At 40.8% G+C, this 19,249-nt stretch overlaps 5 protein-coding genes across 5 annotated transcripts; 3 read left to right on the top strand and 2 right to left on the bottom strand.

Annotated features, from left to right (window-relative positions):
• Window positions 1–1,269: 1,269 nt before the first annotated feature.
• Window positions 1,270–5,914, top strand: ATC70_001373 (uncharacterized protein; the record flags this gene model as incomplete). The annotated part of the gene is made up of 6 exons (XM_064820769.1): window positions 1,270–1,423; window positions 1,481–1,683; window positions 1,750–1,909; window positions 1,966–1,983; window positions 2,043–3,875; window positions 3,930–5,914. The coding sequence occupies 6 exons, from the start codon at window positions 1,270–1,272 to the stop codon at window positions 5,912–5,914; spliced, it is 4,353 nt and encodes a 1,450-aa protein (XP_064684689.1).
• A 930-nt stretch (window positions 5,915–6,844) lies between these two features.
• ATC70_001372 (uncharacterized protein) lies at window positions 6,845–8,734 on the bottom strand (the record flags this gene model as incomplete). Its single annotated transcript, XM_064820768.1, has 1 exon — window positions 6,845–8,734. One exon carries the CDS (start codon window positions 8,732–8,734, stop codon window positions 6,845–6,847), a length of 1,890 nt encoding a protein of 629 aa, XP_064684688.1.
• A 263-nt stretch (window positions 8,735–8,997) lies between these two features.
• ATC70_001371 (uncharacterized protein) lies at window positions 8,998–9,393 on the bottom strand (the record flags this gene model as incomplete). The annotated part of the gene is made up of 1 exon (XM_064820767.1): window positions 8,998–9,393. One exon carries the CDS (start codon window positions 9,391–9,393, stop codon window positions 8,998–9,000), a length of 396 nt encoding a protein of 131 aa, XP_064684687.1.
• Window positions 9,394–9,761: 368 nt separating this feature from the next.
• ESF1 (pre-rRNA-processing protein esf1) lies at window positions 9,762–10,463 on the top strand (the record flags this gene model as incomplete). Its single annotated transcript, XM_064820766.1, has 1 exon — window positions 9,762–10,463. One exon carries the CDS (start codon window positions 9,762–9,764, stop codon window positions 10,461–10,463), a length of 702 nt encoding a protein of 233 aa, XP_064684686.1.
• A 3,758-nt stretch (window positions 10,464–14,221) lies between these two features.
• On the top strand, window positions 14,222–18,893 carry RPL34B_1 (60S ribosomal protein L34B; the record flags this gene model as incomplete). Its single annotated transcript, XM_064820765.1, has 5 exons — window positions 14,222–14,852; window positions 14,912–14,929; window positions 14,991–16,039; window positions 16,094–16,336; window positions 16,386–18,893. 5 exons carry the CDS (start codon window positions 14,222–14,224, stop codon window positions 18,891–18,893), a joined length of 4,449 nt encoding a protein of 1,482 aa, XP_064684685.1.
• Between the last annotated feature and the right edge of the window lie 356 nt (window positions 18,894–19,249).

The raw sequence follows: 19,249 nt of genomic DNA, 5'->3' as shown, positions 1-19,249 counted from the left end.
TGTTTGACAATATCCAGGAAGAGATATTTAGTTTAACAAAGGTGCACAAAAACCGAATTTTTGTATCACTCCCAACGCTTAGTAAAATAGTGCCAAGCACAAATCTCATTGACTGATAAAACTTGACCCAAAGATTATAATTCACCGGTACGACTTTTTTTTTTAATGACGAGTCTAATAGTCTTTTGAATTGATCATTTAGAACTCTTCATATGAAATCATAATAAATATTCTGTATTGTCCTCAAATCCAATGCAAACGCATTCAGTAATTCTTTGATCGACTGATATTTTACATATACTGCATTTACTGAAATGTAATTACTCCGTGCCGGTTTCACATTGACATTGCTTGAGAAAGATGGGCAGCATGGCTTGGAATGAATAATCGAGAAAGTGATATTCTGCAAAATAATTGCAAACCTAGAAGGATCAAGCGTGGTGTTGCTTATCAGGACTATTCTTTTTGAGAAGTACGTGCAAGATGGATGGAGAAGAGGCAGGATGCATGAGCGAATAACATGATCTCGGTGAGATTTCTCCGTACATCCTTACGGCCAACATTTCCCCGCGCCTACATCATTTCATTTTAAATGTTAGTGTAAAAGGTGAAACAGACATGTATTCATAAAGCCTAGGATTTTGCATTTACATGCCTTATATGATAGATGCGGGTGTGATACTCAAGGCACATATGGAAATCACTATGACAGATTGTTGCCATAACAGCGCTTTCCAAGTTTGACCACACTGGCATATTTTACGTTTTTCAATGATATATGTTGATGTGGTACAAATGTCATCACCAATGCATAGATTGCAGTTAGATCTGAGTTGCATGTGTGTATACATGTTATTCTTGAATTATATATCAGTTTGGCCACCAAACCACACTAGGTTACAAGACGAAACCGGAGAAGGCGGCCTACTACTTTTCGTGTCATCCTACATTGGAACACAAAGTGAGTACCATATTGCGTTTTGGCTTGGCAAATATGTAATTGATGATTTAATATATTCTGATGGAAATTCGATCAAGAGAAAATTTGAAGATGGCATATGCCTATTCGAGCAATAGGGCTACTACAAACGACAGCAAAGCAAGACAATGGTCCAGATTCGACTGGCTGTGTTTCTCTCAAGCTATTTTTTTTAAGGTTTTTTTCCATTTCGATTGTGCACAGAATGATTTTTGGGGGTTCTCATATAAATATAGAGGCATTGTTCTCACATTTCTCTATTTTTTCCTGATTATTTTTATAATTTTTGTATGGAAGAAAAACCAGCAGATCACATAGAGGTGTCTCGTCACCAACCGAAATACAATGATGCGTCCTCCACCGAAGACACCATTGCACACGACGACAACGTTGGCAGAAATGGTACTTATGGAGAGACAGATGTCAATCAAGTCAATGTCCAAGGTAAAAAATACCAACGCTGCTTGCCTATCCACAACACATGTACTCACATTTTGACAGGTGCCAAAAATGAGTATCAGACATTGAAACGGGAGCTCAGTCGAATGAGTCGTAAAAGCACTCCTTCCAAAGCCGAGGAAGGTCAGGCAGGTTCAGATGACTTTAACTTGGATGAATTTCTGCACGGCATCCACCGAGAACAAGAAGAAAATGGCCAAAAGCGTAAACATTTAGGTGTGTCTTGGAAGAATCTTCACGTCGAAGTAAATATGGCAAAAGAATTTTGCGGAAATCTCCAAATAACTCACGCATGAATTTAATGTATTCAGGGTTTAGGTGCAGACGCTTTCACCATTCCAACTGTGATTTCAAACATCATGGCAGTATTAAAGTTTTGGAGACTGTTTAAAAAGAAGAATGCAAGTACAAAAGTGATTATTGACGATCTCACTGGATGCTGCCGAGATGGCGAGATGCTTTTGGTGCTCGGTGAGTATAATGTGATGATTCCATGCGAGCATCAAGCTGACATTGGTTGTCTTTAGGTCGTCCTGGAGCTGGTTGTATGTGTTAGAGTTTAATGATTTCAACTAAATGACGACTAAATATTGGCTGTTTTTAGGTACTTCTTTCCTCAAGGTGATTGCCAACATGAGAGGTGCTTACACACATGTGGGCGGCGAAGTCAATTATGGCGGCATTGATCCCAAAGAATTTGCATCGAAATACAGGGGCCAAGTGTGCTATAATGAAGAAGAGGATCAGCACTACCCCACTTTGACTACCAAACAAACACTGCAATTTGCTCTCCGTACAAAGACACCTGGCAAGCGTTTGAATGAAGAATCCAAAAAGGATTTTGTAGATCGTGTCATCTACTTGCTCGGCAACATGCTTGGTTTGACAAAGCAAATGGACACCATGGTCGGTAATGCCTTTGTGCGTGGTCTCTCTGGTGGCGAACGTAAGCGTCTCTCTATTGCAGAACAAATGACGACGCGTAGCACCATTAATTGCTGGGATTGCTCTACTCGTGGTTTGGATGCGGCTTCTGCCCTTGATTATGTCCGGTCTCTTCGCATCATGACAGATGTATTCAACATCACCACCATTGCAACTCTTTATCAAGCTTCCAACAGTATTTTCAACTTGTTTGATAAGGTGCTACTTTTGGACGAAGGCTACTGCATCTATTATGGCCCTACCAGTGGTGCTAAGGATTATTTTGATGCTCTTGGATTCCACAGACCCTCCAGAAAATCACTGCCTGATTTTCTCACTGGTTTATGTAATCCTGTCGAACGTGAATTTAAGCCAGGTTTCGAGGATTCAGCACCCAAACATGCATCAGAGTTTCAAACTGCCTATCTACAATCAGAGATCTACAAGACCATGTTGAATGACTTTCAAGCATACAACGAAGCAGTGGAGAAGGAGAATAAGGCAGCTAATTTTGCTGACGCTGTTCACGAAGAACACCAAAAACGTGCAAAGAAAAGCACACCTTATATTGCGTCTTTCTACCAACAAGTCAAGGCACTTACTATTCGCCAGCATCATTTGCTCATCAAGGACAGACAAGCCCTCATCTCTCGATACGGCACAATTCTCATTCAGTCTCTGATTACAGCTTCTTGCTTCTTCCAACTTCCACTCACTGCAACGGGCGCGTTTTCGAGGGGTGGTGCTCTTTTTTTCGCAGTTCTGTTCAACTCTTTTATCTCCCAGTCAGAGCTAGTGAGGTTTCTCACAGGACGGCCCATCCTCGAAAAACACAAGCAATATGCTTTGTATAGACCCTCGGCCTTCTACATTGCTCAAGTCATTATGGATATTCCCTATGCTTTAGTGCAAGTATTGCTGTTTGAGATTTGCGCCTACTTTATGATGGGCTTGAACTTGACAGCTGGCAGATTTTTCACCTTCTTTATTGTCCTGTTCTTTTTGAACATGTGCATGAATGGTTTCTTCCGTTTCTTTGGCGCCATAACCTCTAGCTTCTTCTTGGCTACTCAAATCACTGGTGTACTGCTTATTGCCATCACATCATATACTGGCTATACTATTCCCTACAAGAAAATGCATCCCTGGCTGTTCTGGATCTATTACATTAATCCAATCACATACGCATACAAGGCCTTGCTTTCTAACGAAATGTCGGGTCAAGTGTACTCTTGTGTTGGTATTGGAAACGCTGTTCCTTATGGGCCTGGTTACGATGACTGGAACTACATGGTGTGTACTATGCAAGGTGGTGTCGCCGGTGAAGACTTTGTTCGTGGTGATAGTTATCTTTTAGAAGCATTGAGTTACAAGCCATGGCAACTGTGGGCTCCTGATTTCGTAGTTGTTGTCGCCTTCTTCCTGTTCTTTACATTTATCACTGCTTTGGCTATGGAGTTGGTTGGCATGTCCAAGTCATCTACATTGACCAAGCTCTATTTACCTGGCAAAGGTTCGTATTATCTCAATATCCCCTCAAATGTCATCTTACTAATTGTGTAATTAGCACCCAAACCTCGCACCATCGAAGAAGAAGATGCACGTCGTTTAGCACAGCAAAAGGTCACTGACAATATGGACAAAATGTCCACTGGCACAACTTTCTCATGGCAACATGTTCATTACCACGTTCCTTTCAAGGGTGGCCCACTTCATTTGTTGAACGACATCTCTGGTATAGTCAAGCCTGGGCATCTCTGCGCTTTGATGGGCTCCTCCGGCGCTGGTAAAACCACGTTACTTGATGTGCTTGCTCGTAGAAAGACCATTGGTAAAGTAGAAGGCAATGTGTACCTCAATGGTGAGGTCCTGATGACTGATTTCGAGCGTATCACTGGCTACTGTGAGCAAATGGATATTCATCAACCTGCTGTTACTGTGCGTGAAGCCCTTCGTTTCTCTGCCTACCTTCGTCAACCCTCCGATGTGCCCAAGGAGGAGAAGGATGCTTATGTCGAGCAAATTATTTTGCTCTTGGAAATGGATGATATTGGAGACGCTCAAATCGGTGATGTTGGTAGTGGCTTTGGCATCTCTGTAGAAGAACGTAAACGTCTGACTATTGGTATGGAGCTCGTTGGAAAACCTCAGTTGCTCTTCTTGGATGAACCCACCTCTGGTCTGGATGCTCAATCTTCTTTCAACATTATCCGTTTCATTCGTAAGCTTGCTGATGCTGGTTGGCCTGTGCTTTGTACCATTCACCAACCTTCTGCTATCTTGTTTGAATACTTTGACCACCTGTTGCTCCTTGTGCGAGGTGGACGTACTGCCTACTATGGTGAGATTGGCAAAGATTCGCGTACCATGATTGATTACTTTGAGTCCAATGGTGGTCCCAAATGCTCCCCTGAAGCCAATCCCGCTGAATACATTCTCGAAGTAGTAGGTGCTGGTACTGCCGGTAAAGCCACTAAAGATTGGGCAGACGTCTGGCAGAATTCAGAAGAGGCCAAGTCCCTCGCTGTTGAACTGGATGAAATCGATAGAACCGCTGACAAAAAACCTACTCGTAAGGCTGACATGTATGCTACTCCCCTGAGCACTCAATTCCGTCTCGTCATGAGCCGTATGACATTTGCTTACTGGCGTGCTCCCGACTACAATATTGGTCGTTTCCTCAACATTATGTTTACTTCCTTGGTCACTGGTTTTACCTTCTGGAAGCTTGGTTCTTCCTCTTCAGACATGATGAACAAAGTGTTTGCTTTGTTCAGTACCTTCATCATGGCCATGACCATGATTATTCTGGCCCAACCAAAATTCATGACTGAACGTTTGTATTTCCGTCGTGAGTATGCTTCGAGATATTATAGCTGGTTACCATTTGGCATCAGTGCTGTGCTAGTGGAAATCCCTTACATCATCTTCTTTGCTGCTGCCTTTATGTTTGGTTTCTACTGGACCGCTGGTATGAACAACACCCCTGAATCTTGTGGTTATTTCTACATTACCTTTGTCGTATTGGTCTGCTGGGCTGTAACCTTGGGTTTCTGTATTGCTGCTGTAGCTGAACTGCCTACTATGGCCGCTGTGATTAACCCACTGTTCATCTCTATTCTCATTCTTTTCTGTGGTTTGATGCAAGCACCATCCGCTATGCCCAAATTCTGGAGCTCTTGGATGTATTGGCTTGATCCTTTCCATTACTACATTGAAGGTTTAGCTGTGAATGAGTTGGCTGATCTCCAGGTACAATGCACTGATGAAGATTTGCTCAAATTCCCCCCTCCTCCTGGTCAAACATGTGGTCAATACATGGCCAATTTCTTTTCAAATGGTGCTACAGGCTATGTGGCCAACCCTGATGCTGTTCAACCAGAGCAATGTGGCTATTGCACGTATAAATCAGGTCCTCAATTTTATGAAACTGGTATGCAATGGAGTGCTTCTCACAAGTGGCGTAACTTTGGTATCCTCATTGCCTTTTTCATATTCAACGTTTTCGTCTTTATCTTGGTCGTTTTCTTGAGAAGAAAGGGTAGACGCTAATTTCTAAATTTTCTATAATTTAATTCACTAAAAGTCCTAATTATTTATGAATTCTATATTCTGTACATACATTTTAGTAATAAACTAATGATTAAAATGACTCTCAGATCGGGGTGTTGTATGCTAAGTATTATAACTGATTCTGTGTATCAATGTTTCTGAACAATATTATACGAGTGTTTATGCTTCGAATGGCTCTCTACCTTCACTTTGCTTCGGTGAGAACCAACCTGCGCAGCGGCAGCTAGCTCTACCGATTGTCCTTGCGTATCTTATCAAATTACTGATACTTTCATTTCGAACCACCACTAGCACATGAAAACCCTTCATATTATCTGTGGATTTGATGATTACACTGTGACTAAAAAAGATTCAAATTTATCTGAATATATTAGAATTTGACCAATTTTTTCTGAAATATCCTAAAAATGTCTTAATCACTCTGAATTTGTCCAAATCCCTTTGGAAATATTCAGATAAATTCATGCAGATGAAAATTAATAAATTAAGCTTAGAGAAATTTGGAGAAATTTAGAAAAATTTAGATATTATTCAGCGATTTTTTTTACCACGAAACGATCTTCATCAGAAAAGCGAGTAGTCATCGCTACGCCATTTTTATTTCTTATTTGTCAACTGCTTCAGATTCTTTCTTGTAAGGGAGTCGTGCTCCATTTTTTATTTAGAGGTCTCTGAATGTCATAATAGGATAGGAAGAAGAAAGAAAGAAGATATATTATTACAGAGCAACAATAGAAAGGAAACAATATTAACTAGTTATTATTATTAGGAATGAATTTTCAGCTTTGCATGCGACCGGGCAAAAGAATGAGCATTAAGATATAGAACAGTGGGATGGCTAGTAATTTGGAAGGATGTACAAACATCAGTTTGAGAGAAAGGTGACCATGATGTTGGCGTATATTTATTTTATGCAAAGTCAAATATAGAATCATCATTGTATACTTTCAAACCAATTCTTTTCATATCAGGCCAAACAAAGAAGAGCTTCCCAGATATGGCAGACTTCAGAACTGCAACTGAAGACAAAATATCATCGACAGCTATTATATCCAGATCCCATGCACCATTGGAAGTATCCGAGTTGGCATTGTCAAGGAAACATTCAGGGATGCCGGACGTTGATACCGTTACGTTCTGATAGACTTGGCAAACGGCTAGAGCATGTGATGCACCAGAGAAGTTGTGCTCAAAGATGAGCAACACCTTTACCAGCAATGGTAGCGAACTGCGGCGAGCACAATTGACCAGGGCATGGTCTGACAGCTTCTTCTTTCTACTTGGTGGATCGAAAGTAGAGTCGATCGTGATGTTGTTGCCAAGTCGTAGTGAGGTAGCGCACTTGATCTGCGGATTGACACGAGCAGTGTTGTAATGTTTGCACAACATAGAAGCAATAGACGGTGACAGCTTGATGTCGCCCATATTCAATGATTTCGAGAAGGTGATGGCAGTATCCGTCGAATTGTCAAATGCAATTGTCCTTCTTTTTTCATAGCTGTTACATGCAATATCCAGCATGATATTTTCCGCTTGTTTTGCAACTTGACTACAGCCATGGATCCTCTTCTTGATCATTTGGATCCTTCTCTCCAAAACACGGCAACTGTACTGAGGCATGGGGCCTATCTTTCGAATCACCATCGTGATATGCTCCAAATAATGTTCGCTGGTTGGAAAGAATTTTGCTGAGATGTGAAGACGAAGAAATTGGTGCCACTTGGTTATTAGTTCCTCCAATTTTTGTATCTCGCTCTCAGATATATCCTGCTGCAAGCATACTGAGCAAATCAGAGATATTGTACGTAGGGCTTCCTTGGCAGCTTCAGAGACAGTAGGATCCAAATGGCATAAATCAACGTGGTCGATAAGAACTGTGGGCACAAAGTACTTCAGGAACACCAACCAATCTACTCCTCGAGCTGTCCCTCCCTTGCTGAAGACATCCATGAAATTGCCTTCGAAGATCAAAGGTGATGTGCTTGCAAGTTGGTTCAAGCAAATGCTAATCTTCTCTATTTGTCGCGGCTTCAAGCGAAGAATCGATTCCTTGTCCGTAAACATTTTCTTGATTCTTGGTCCCATGTTTTGTCCAAACAAATGAAATTCATCCAAGCCCACAAACGTTGGATCAATGAATGATGGCAGGTTTCGAAACAAAGAAGGCCTCTCGATACCAAGTTCTGGTGCACTGGATTTGTATTCTTCAATTGTTAGCAATCGTAGTGGTCGATCTTCATCATTAGCTGCTAGTTGAAAAGAAATAACACCATTTTTGCTGATGCCAATGATCGTACAAAAACGGCAGCCTTGAAGCGACGTATGGGATGCGAGGAAATTGAGTTCGCTGACGCTGGGGATATCACCAAAGGATCCCATGAGGTGGACTTTGAGCGAGATATTTGTTGAGTTGTTTCTCTGCACTTGTAGTCCATCACGAGCCAATTTTTCCAATTCGCTGACAAGGTATTGAAGGTAACTGTCTAATCTCTTGGTGTTTGGGATAATGGCGAAATCAATCAGGAACTCCATTTTGTATCTATAGGCAGAAGGAAGGTTCAAGATTTGTAGCATGACCAAGTTCAACTTTGCACCGCCTTTTTTGTGTGATTGGAATCCATCTACGTACAGGGACAGGCCAATGTCGTATCTATTGTTGAATAGATGCTTGTTGTTCACTAAATTTTGCATTATATCGCCCTTGAACCTTGCTCTGATGGATGAATTCTCGTCATCAAGCACTCTGATAAAGTTTGGATTTTCGAACAACGTGGCAAGTTGTGGACCGATTGGCAGCATCTTGATGGTTCTTCTGGGGCTACCATCAATATCGAATCTCTTTTCAAAGCACACTGGACATTCGTCCCCATCCTCTGGTTGAAAGGCATAGCAATACCTGATGCACACATCGACTGTATAAGGTGCAAAAGAAGTTGCCCTTTTCCTAGCAGAGCTGGCCTTGAATGTTGAGACTATAGGCGTTGCAACTTATCATAGTAGATGTTAGCGCTTTGAAACAACCAACTTTGTTATGGTTACTTACAAGGATACGTTTGGTTGTGTCATTGAACAAGTCTTCGGATGCTTGAGTTTGTCAAGTTTTCTTCCCTGAAGATCTTGTGGATCTCAGTATTTTTAGCATCCAGTGGTGGTAATGCCTCGCAACTGTCAGACATCTGATTGTCACTATAGTTAGCGCCGAGTCCATCAGAGTCTCCAAAGTCATATCCGCCATCGCTACCAGGTTCACCATCGCTGTTTTCTTGCTGACTATTTCTTTCAGTGTAAGATCCAGCCTGAGTATCATGTTCAGTTCTTGCTTTCTTTCTTTGATACTGATTAGTCTCCAGGTTGTGCAAGTCTACAGTTGTTGTGTCATTTGAAGAGTGCCAAAGTTTATGCTGTTTTTCATGTCTATTGCGAATTCTTCGGCAACACTGGGCACAAAAAAATGGCATCGTAAATAATATTAGAAATAAAGGTTAAACACAAATCTGTCTGGATTGTCTTTTATGCTCCTTATATTGCATGCGTTTCAATCATACAGATTGAAACGCATGCAATATTGAACATAGAATACACTTTGATTGGTATTGAATAGCCATGTGAATATCTATAGTGAAATCTAATAGTTCACATTGCATGCGTTTCAATCTGCATGATTGAAACATCAATGTCTGTGATAGCGGGTGCTATTAATTATTGGAAACATTACTAGACCAGTTTTTCTCTGTCTTTCATAGATTGTTACGCATTTATCGCAATTGATACAACCATCTCAAAGCACTGCTCTATTTTACACTTTACACTAATCACTTATTCAAAAATGGATCAAGCACAACAACTATTCTTACAAAGATTGGAGAACATTGAACAGGAGTTGTCTAATCTTAGCAAACAGGTCAAGGAATGTAATGACAACCAGACCGAAGTAAAAGATATGCTGCAGCATATTGTTCAACAATCTACCTCTTCGAGCACGGCCAATGTTGCGAGACTAGATGGAGTGATATGCCGTCCAAGCAAAGCAGATAGCAAACATCTGGAGGAGCTTTCTGTTGAGCTATGCATCAACGTCCTTGAGGAGCATCGATTAGGTGGGGAAAACCTTGATGGCAAGAAGGTCTGGGAGCTTGTCAAAGATGCAGCATACAACCAGGCAAAGAAAGCTGATAGACAGTTCCCAAATATCACTTTTAGCAAGCTGGACAACAGGTTTCAAGCCTTGTTAATCAAGACCGTCATAGACGATGTAGCCAAAAAGGGCGTTGACATCTCTGGGTTCTTCAAAGATTGGTTGCCGCAGTTTGCTGTCTCCAAATCATTGTCTGGCATAATCGATTACAAATACAATGCCAGGCCAAGCAATGACACCGCAACTTACCAAACCCAATTCGATGAAGATGATCTGGTATTTTCTGAGGGATCCCAAGCGCAATCCGAAGAAGATTCTGTCGACGATGACGAAAATTCGATTGTAGACAAGATCAATTTTCATGTTTCTCGAAATACTGGATCACAAAAGTAAATGCTGCATAGAGAAAAGTACTCTTTGATACTAATCGTAATATTATAGAAGAATCAGCACGCAACATATGCCTCTAGTAGAACAAGTAATTAAGTTTTCATAGATATAGCGCAGTAACTCACATTTCTTTTCCATTTTATAATGTGCACTATCATTATTATAGCCAATGCAGCCATCTCCAGTATCAAAAAATGTATCTGCATCAAACAAATCAAAGGCAAAGGAATATGAAAAGCACAGAAGATATTCATCACCAGAAACGCAAGATTTGCAAAGACAGTAAGTTTCTCATCATCACCTGGAGTTAGCCATTTTATGCTGATATTCTCTCTATCTCTTAAATTGTAGAAACATAAAGGTAATCGTAAGGCATTGATATCATAGATGGAGCTACTTATCTTTGTGTATTAGGGACCCAACAATAAGAGAGTGCGCAAGTCGTAAGGAATTCTGATCTCTATGCTTATTCTGATTAGGCTACGCTTTGTTGTTACTGCCCGTAATGTAATATCATCATGTTTCTCTGTAGTAGTAGCGCAATTATTATATGTCAAGAAATAAACAATGGTTTCTATTATAATAGCACTAAATGCTATTATATTTCTGATTTATTTTTTTATGAATATTTTGCAAACCACCCTAAACTACATGAATTTTTCTGAATTTTCCAGAATGAATTTCTCTGAATTTTTCTGAATTAAGTGAGCACTTTTCCGAATTTCTAAGAATGCCATTCAGAAAAATTTCGACAAATTTTTCGTAAAGTGGCAGTTTTCCGAAAAATGGATTCAGAAATATTCAGCAATATTCAGATCTTTTTTAGTCACAGTGTTATGTGATACCCTACATCCATATACACGTAGCTAATTCATATACGGGCAAGCAGCGTACTGGTATTGCCCCTTTTTAGTCCTTAGTGTCCCTAATACAGCAAAATATGAATGCATTTGAGCTGCGTTTTCTAGCGTTCAAGGCCGTTTTAGATTGTCAGAATAGCCCCAAACGGTTGCTCTCGTCTGGCAGTTACTTTCTGACACCTTTGCTCAACTTTTTGGGGACCAAAAAAATATCGTCGAAAATCAAACGATCGCATTTTTCACCTTGATAATGAAGACTTTTACTATGGGATATCTTGAATCAAAATGTTTCTATCGATCCAAAGCAACCTCTGAAATCATCTTTGTGGGACTTGGATATGTAAAATCTCGACTTTTTGGCCAGAAACCTCTTTTCATATTTTACTAAATTGTTCTATAATTTCAGCAAAAACACCTATTACAATTAGCACCATTGGAAGTGCCTTGAAAAGTACTTCAAGAATGTATTAGGAAGCATAGGATAATCATCATAGTTTATATAGTCGAATACGACAAAATAGATTATAGAAGTCGAAAAAAAAAACAAAATCTGTTCAATCTTGAATAGAAAAAAAAAAAAAAAAAAAACTGAATTTGAATCGATTTTGGCAGCGGCTTGCTGCTGGCTGACCTAAATGCCTTTCTGTTGTTGATGGCAATGATGATTGCGATGCTGACTAAATAGGATCATGGAATTGAAAGGACAGTTACTCAGCGCAAATACGTTTTTTTGGAGAGGTTTGCCTCATGAAGGTGTCTTTTGCAATGACAATATCTCAAAAAAAAAGTCGCTGTAGATCTTACATAACTCCTGAATTTACTTATGACCAGCTTTATGTCGCCATCTTATTAAGAACATCAGCAGCGGCGAATGATATGACAATTCTATTATCATAAAATGGCGATTGTGATGTACAAATGCTGCATAAAATTTGGATTTTCTTTCACATTATTGCCCCAATAATAGGCTTCGTTTGATATCAGTGTAAGCAAAAAGGATGTTGAAGTTGATATCTCTTCTCCTCCACCTGGTGGCTCTAATATAACCTTTCTTTTTTTTTTTTTTTTTTACTAATAATAAAAAGTTTAAAATCTACTTGATATACCAGAATTTTATTATATCTGATTTAAAATGTCTTTGGCGAGAGCCCACAGGGCGACGCCGGCATCGAACGTAGCGAGATAGATTGGCTAGTACAGTAAATACTGTATATAGATGCTTTTGAAGCGTATGGAAAGTAGGTGGCAAATTATATAGCACTATTGTTAGCCATGCTATTCTTCTTGCATTCTATATTTAATAACGCCAGTCCATCGAAATACTTGTTCGACCAACTTCTTTTCTTTTTGGGGCTTTGGAGGTGTCTAGGGACCATATATTTATTACATTACGATGAGCATCTCGACTCTTCGGTTGGTTTCCTGACCTACGCTTTGCTTTGGTGGAAACCAAACTACGTTCAGGTGGCTCGCGCTGCCGCGGACCTTTGGCTAATATCGCAAAATTAGTAATAATAGTTAAAATATTAGAAGAAACTTGATTGTTGATTGATAGTAATTTAATATAAATCTCTGATCATATATGAGCCATGCCTGACAAATACCTGACTGCTCAGTTTCCATACTGGTGTTGTAAAAGTGTCTAGGGACTTAACATTTATTATGTTATGATAATCACAATGTAATGTGCACATTAACTCGCATTTCAGGCACAAACGAATGTTGAGCAAGATAGCTAGGGAGATTAATCACAGCAAACTAGTTTCAACCTCAAACCATCCGATTCTTTGGAATTTGTTATCATTTTGAACTCGTGTGCTATGACAGTAGACACATCATAGAGGATTCAAATTCATACAAGATGCAGGTGCGTAGCAAAATAGTACATTCACCGAACAAGTTTTGCCGAAATTATGCGATTTTCAGTCATTATTATTATTAGAAGCCTCATACTTGGTAAACATGACAGCATAAGATAGATAATTGTGAAACGATCGTTTGAAACATCAAAATGTTCACTAGATATGTGTCAAGGTAGAACACAATATAAATCTAGACAACTGTATGAATACTTGATTCAAAAGCCTGATCAAGCGTGTGAGTGATGCTGTAATCTATTTCGAATGTTGAACAGTCGAAGTGCGGTTCATCAAAATTCCAATTTATGAGATTATTACGTTCATATTAGGCTATAATAATCATAAACTAAGAGCGTTGTCATGGCAACTGAAGATGCTAATGATTGACCTGTGTAACAGAGACCAAGTCGTGCAACATTTGACATTTTGATTATGCAGCATCTAAGCGCAGATGGCTGTATCGTATATGAATAACATAACTATCCATTTGCTTCCATGGCTTGTGGTACTAAAACTCGATCTGGAAAAAAAGTGTTAACTTTTCTCCGGATCATCTATAAATTTTGCGCTGCCAAAAAGCTCGCTGCTATATCTCTCGACCGATTTCATAGCGTTCAAAATAGACTTTCAAATCAACACATTTGATCACTGTCCTTGACTTGTTTTTATATAGCATTGCATCTTTTAAATTATGAAGAATGGCGATAGAGAGATTTCGTTCATGGCGGAATAGTTAGGCCGAACATGATGAGAAACAGTTTTGGGGCTATCCAATCTATTTCTTATTTTGTGTCCAATACACGTATTTGAAACATAGTTTTTAATACATATCGGGGCATAGCGATGTAATAAGTATATCTTTTGCCGTATAGAAGGATGTTAAAACATGGGTAAAAAAAAAACTGAGTTGAGTGAATTGTCTAGACGTATAAAGGAGATTTCAAATCGAAAAGCATCCAAAGCTTGTCTCTTTCTTTACTGTTGCCTTTTTGTCATTTCCTGAAAACGATACGTTAGAGTATCTCATCTTACTTTCTTAAAAATGGATATGCCATCAGCGGATGAAGGTATAAGGGCTGATTACCCTAACCGAGACGATAGATATGATCAACGACAGCAAATTCGAAATGAGAATAATCCAGTATCCAATGCAAACATGAACGAATCTGCCCCTTCTTTTGATGCTGATAGTGCCAGCTTCTCGAATATGGAAAGAACAGACACTCGCAGAACGGAAGGTGGTTATGGTGAAACGGAAGGTAACGCTGTCGACATTGATGGTGCTATTGAGCGATATCAATCTATCCGCCGTGAGTTTACTGCTCAATCTCGCAGAAAATCCTCAATTGCTGCTACTTCTGGTGCTGCCGCTGCTGCTGCCAGTGCCGATGTCGAGAAGGGAGAACAACAAGACTTTGATTTGACTGAATATCTCACTGAGCAACACTCTCAAATCATGGCTGCTGGCTTGAAGCCCAAAAATATGGGCGTCATTTGGAAGAATCTCACTGTGCAAGGTTTAGGTGCTGATGCCAAAGTGATCTCTACCAATTGGACTTGGATCACATCCTTTGTACAATTCTGGAAATGGGGAAAGCATCAAGGCACTGATTTCACCATTCTAAAAAACAACAATGGTTTCTGTAAGGCAGGTGAAATGCTTCTCGTACTTGGTATTGTATAATCGAATGATTCTATATATAAACCACAAACTAACATTGGTTATTTCTAGGTCGTCCTGGTGCTGGTTGTATGTGTTTTGGTCGAATAATTTTATGTAGTTACAACAAATTAACATTTATTCTTTTTAGGTACTTCTTTACTGCGAGTGCTCGCTAACATGCGTGCTTCTTACACGAGCATTGAGGGTGAAGTGACTTATGGTGGCATTGATGCTGAGGAGTTTGGTAAGCACTTCAGAGGAGAAGTCTGTTACAATGAGGAAGAAGATTTGCACTATCCTACTTTGACTACGCAACAAACACTTCGTTTTGCTCTCAAAAACAAGACTCCTGGAAAGCGTCTTCCCGGTGAATCCAAGGCAGAGTTTATTGATAAGCTTCTTTACATGCTGGGAAACATGCTTGGTTTGACAAAGCAAATGAACACCATGGTCGGTAATGCCTTTGTGCGTGGTCTCTCTGGTGGCGAACGTAAGCGTCTCTCTATTGCTGAACAAATGACCACTCGTAGCTCCATCAACTGCTGGGATTGCGCCACTCGTGGTTTGGATGCCTCTTCTGCTCTGGATTATGTCCGCTCTCTCCGTATCATGACTGACATCCTCAACAAGACGACCATCTCTACTCTTTATCAAGCCTCAGACAGTATCTTTCATCTCTTTGACAAGGTCATGGTGCTGGATGAAGGTCGCTGCATCTACTTTGGTCCTACTAGCACTGCAAAGGAGTTTTTTGTCGACATGGGGTTCTATTGTCCTGACCGTAAGTCAACGCCTGATTTCTTGACTGGTCTCTGTAACATGAATGAACGTGAATACCGTGAAGGTTTCGAAGGAAATGTGCCTGTCAATGCTGTTCAATTTGAAAAAGTATACGAGGAGTCTGCTCTGTTTGCCAAGATGATGCAAGAACGTGATGAATATGAACAAAAGATCAATCAAGATCGTCCTGCCGAGACTTTTAGAGAAGCATTCAATGATGCTCATCAAAAGCATGCTCCCAAACATTCTCCCTTTGTCGCAACGTATCTGGAGCAAGTCAAGGCTCTTACTGTTCGTCAATTCCAATTGATTCTTGGTGATAAGGGTGCACTTGTCTCTCGTTATGGTGGTGTTGTTGTCAAGGGTCTAATCATGGCTTCTGTCTTTTTCATGATGCCTCAAGATGCCAGTGGTGCTGTAAGTAGATCTATCTTGTTGAATAGCATGTGCGTATACTAATAACTTTGTTAGTTCTCTCGTGGAGGTGCCTTCCTGTTTTCTCTCTTGTTCAATGCCCTGATTGCTCAGTCAGAGCTCAGTGCGTTCATGCAAGGAAGACGGGTACTAGAAAAACACAAACATTTCGCTTTATATCATCCCTCTGCCTTTTACATTGCTACTGTTATTTCTGATGTCCCTCTGGCGTTGATTCAAGTCATTATCTTTGAGATTTGTGTGTACTTTATGATGGGTCTTCAATTGGAAGCTGGCAGAGTAAGCATACACAACTGATGTCTATCAGCCGATACTAACTTTCATCTAGTTCTTCACATTCTTTATTGTGCTCGTCATGACCAATCTTTGTATGAACGGCTTCTTCCGTTTCTGGGGTGCTGTTTCTCCCAATTTCTTCACTGCCTCTCAACTGTCCAGTATTCTTTTGATTGCTGCTTTGATTTACTGTGGTTATCAGATCCCCTACACGCAAATGCACCCTTGGCTCTTTTGGATCTACTGGATCAATCCGCTAGCGTACGGCTACAAGGCTTTGATTTCTGATGAAATGAGAAACTTACAGTTTTCTTGCAAAGGTGCCAACTCGGTTCCTTACGGTCCTACATACACAGATCAAGAATACAAGACTTGTATTCTCCCTGGTGCTGCACCTGGTGCCTCATACATCTTGGGTGATGATTATCTGGCTGTCAACTATGGCTACTATGTCTGGCAACGTTGGATCAACTTTGTAGCTGTTGTGCTCTTCTTCTTTTTCTTTACCATTCTCACTGCCCTGGCTATGGAGTATGTGGATTTGCAAAAGGAGGGTTCCATCACCAAGGTCTACAAGAAGGGTTGTGCTCCTGAAACTGATTCGGACGAGAAACTGATGCAACAAGTAACCACCGTCAATGATCAAGAGATGGAAGCTGTTACTGATGGTACTACATTCTCATGGCACCACATTGACTACACTGTACCTGTCAAGGGAGGCACTCGGCAACTGTTAAACGGCGTTGGTGGTATAGTCAAGCCGGGGCATCTCTGCGCCTTGATGGGTTCCTCTGGTGCTGGTAAAACTACTCTGCTTGATGTGCTGGCCAAGCGTAAGACCATTGGTAAGATTGAAGGTCGCATCTACCTGAACGGTGAACCCCTCGGTCCTGACTTTGAACGTACTACTGGTTACTGTGAACAAATGGATGTCCACAATCCCAATGCCACTGTACGTGAAGCCCTTCGATTCTCTGCTTATCTGCGACAACCTCAAAAAGTACCCAAGGAAGAAAAGGATGACTATGTAGAGCAAATCATTGTGCTCATGGAAATGCAAAAGATTGCCGATGCCTTGATTGGTGATCTCGAAGCTGGTATCGGTATCTCTGTAGAAGAGCGTAAACGTCTGACGATTGCCACTGAATTGGTCGGTAAGCCCAAACTGCTCTTCTTGGATGAACCCACTTCCGGTTTGGATGCCCAATCCTCTTACAACATTGTTCGTTTCATTCGTAAGCTTGCTGATGCTGGTTGGCCCGTGCTTTGTACTATTCATCAACCTTCTGCTACTCTGTTTGAACATTTTGACCACTTGCTGTTGTTGATGAGAGGTGGCCGTACTGCTTACTTTGGTGAGATTGGTAAAGATTCTCGCACCATGATCGACTATTTTGAGTCGAATGGTGGTCCCAAGTGTTCTCCTCAAGCTAATCCTGCCGAGTACATTCTGGAATGTGTGGGTGCTGGTACAGCTGGCAAGTCTACCCAGGACTGGGCTGATGTCTGGGCTGGGTCTCCTGAGGCCGAGGCTCTTGAACAAGAGCTAGAGGATATCCACTCTACTGTAGATCATACTGCCTCTCGCAAGGTGACCACCTACGCGCTTCCCTTCTGGGAGCAGCTAAAGCTTGTCTACCTGCGTATGAATGTCTCTTGGTGGCGCTGTCCTACTTACAACATGGGTAGATTGTTTAATGTGTGTTTCATTGGTCTTATCTCTGGTTTCTCGTTCTGGAAGCTGGGCTCAACGCCTGCTGACATGCAGAACCGTATGTTCTCTGTGTTTACTACCTTGTTAATGTCCAACGCCTTGATTATCTTGGCACAACCTCGCTTCATGCAAGAAAGAATGTGGTTTAGACGTGAGTATGCCTCTAAATACTACGGCTGGGCACCATTTGCTTTGTCTTGTGTGCTAGTAGAGATTCCATACCTGATTGTGCTTGGTACCATCTTCTTGTTTTGCTTCTACTGGACTGCCGGCTTACAAAACGAATCTGATCGTATTGGCTTTTTTTACATTCATTTCATCATGTTCCTGTTCTATTCAGTCTCTCTTGGCTTCACAATTGCTTCCTTCTCGGCGACACCTCCGATGGCAGCTGTCATTAATCCATTCTTTACGTCTATTCTGATTCTGTTTGCTGGTATCATGCAGCCACCAAGTGCAATGCCTCGTTTCTGGAGCGCGTGGATGTACTGGCTCGATCCGTATCACTATCTAATTGAGGGTCTGGTAGTCAACGTCATGGAAGGTGTAGAAGTTGTATGCGGAGAAGGTGATTACCTCATTGTGAACGCACCACCTGGCCAAACGTGTGGCGAGTACATGCAAGAGTTCTTCAATAACGGTGGACCTGGCTATTTGGGCAATCCTGGTGCTACTGGTTCTTGTAATTATTGTCAATACAAGACAGGTAATGACTTTTACGAAGAGAGAATTGGCTGGAATTTCAGCAACAGGTGGCGTAACTTTGGTATTCTCTGTGCTTACACTATCTTTAATGTCATGCTCTTTATGTTCTTTGTCTTTTTGTTCAGAAAGCAAAAGCGTTGAGATGTTGCATTTCTTTCTGCATTTACATTTATATCCCCCTTCTACTCATCTCCATCATTTTATAGCATATTAATTCTCTACATATACACGCATAGATCACCACTAAAAATCTATCCTTCTTATATCAACAATGACATTGAATAAGAATCCTGATCTGATCTTGATGCATTTAATAAAAAGCCATTCAACAAGACTTTCTTCTTCTTCTCTTCTCCTTTGCCATTGTTTCTCATTACACTTCTGACGAAAAGATCAGAGGCAAACCCCAAGCAATCGTGCCAAAACAATGAAATCATTCTGGTGGGCATTTCGTTCAGGTACCACTCGAGCACTAGAGTAGAGTAGTCTTCAGGGGC

Source organism: Mucor velutinosus, assembly GCF_035048745.1.
Source record: "Mucor velutinosus strain NIH1002 chromosome Unknown tig00000041, whole genome shotgun sequence".
NCBI lineage: Eukaryota > Fungi > Mucoromycota > Mucoromycetes > Mucorales > Mucoraceae > Mucor > Mucor velutinosus.
This window is presented reverse-complemented; position numbering and strand designations above follow the sequence as displayed.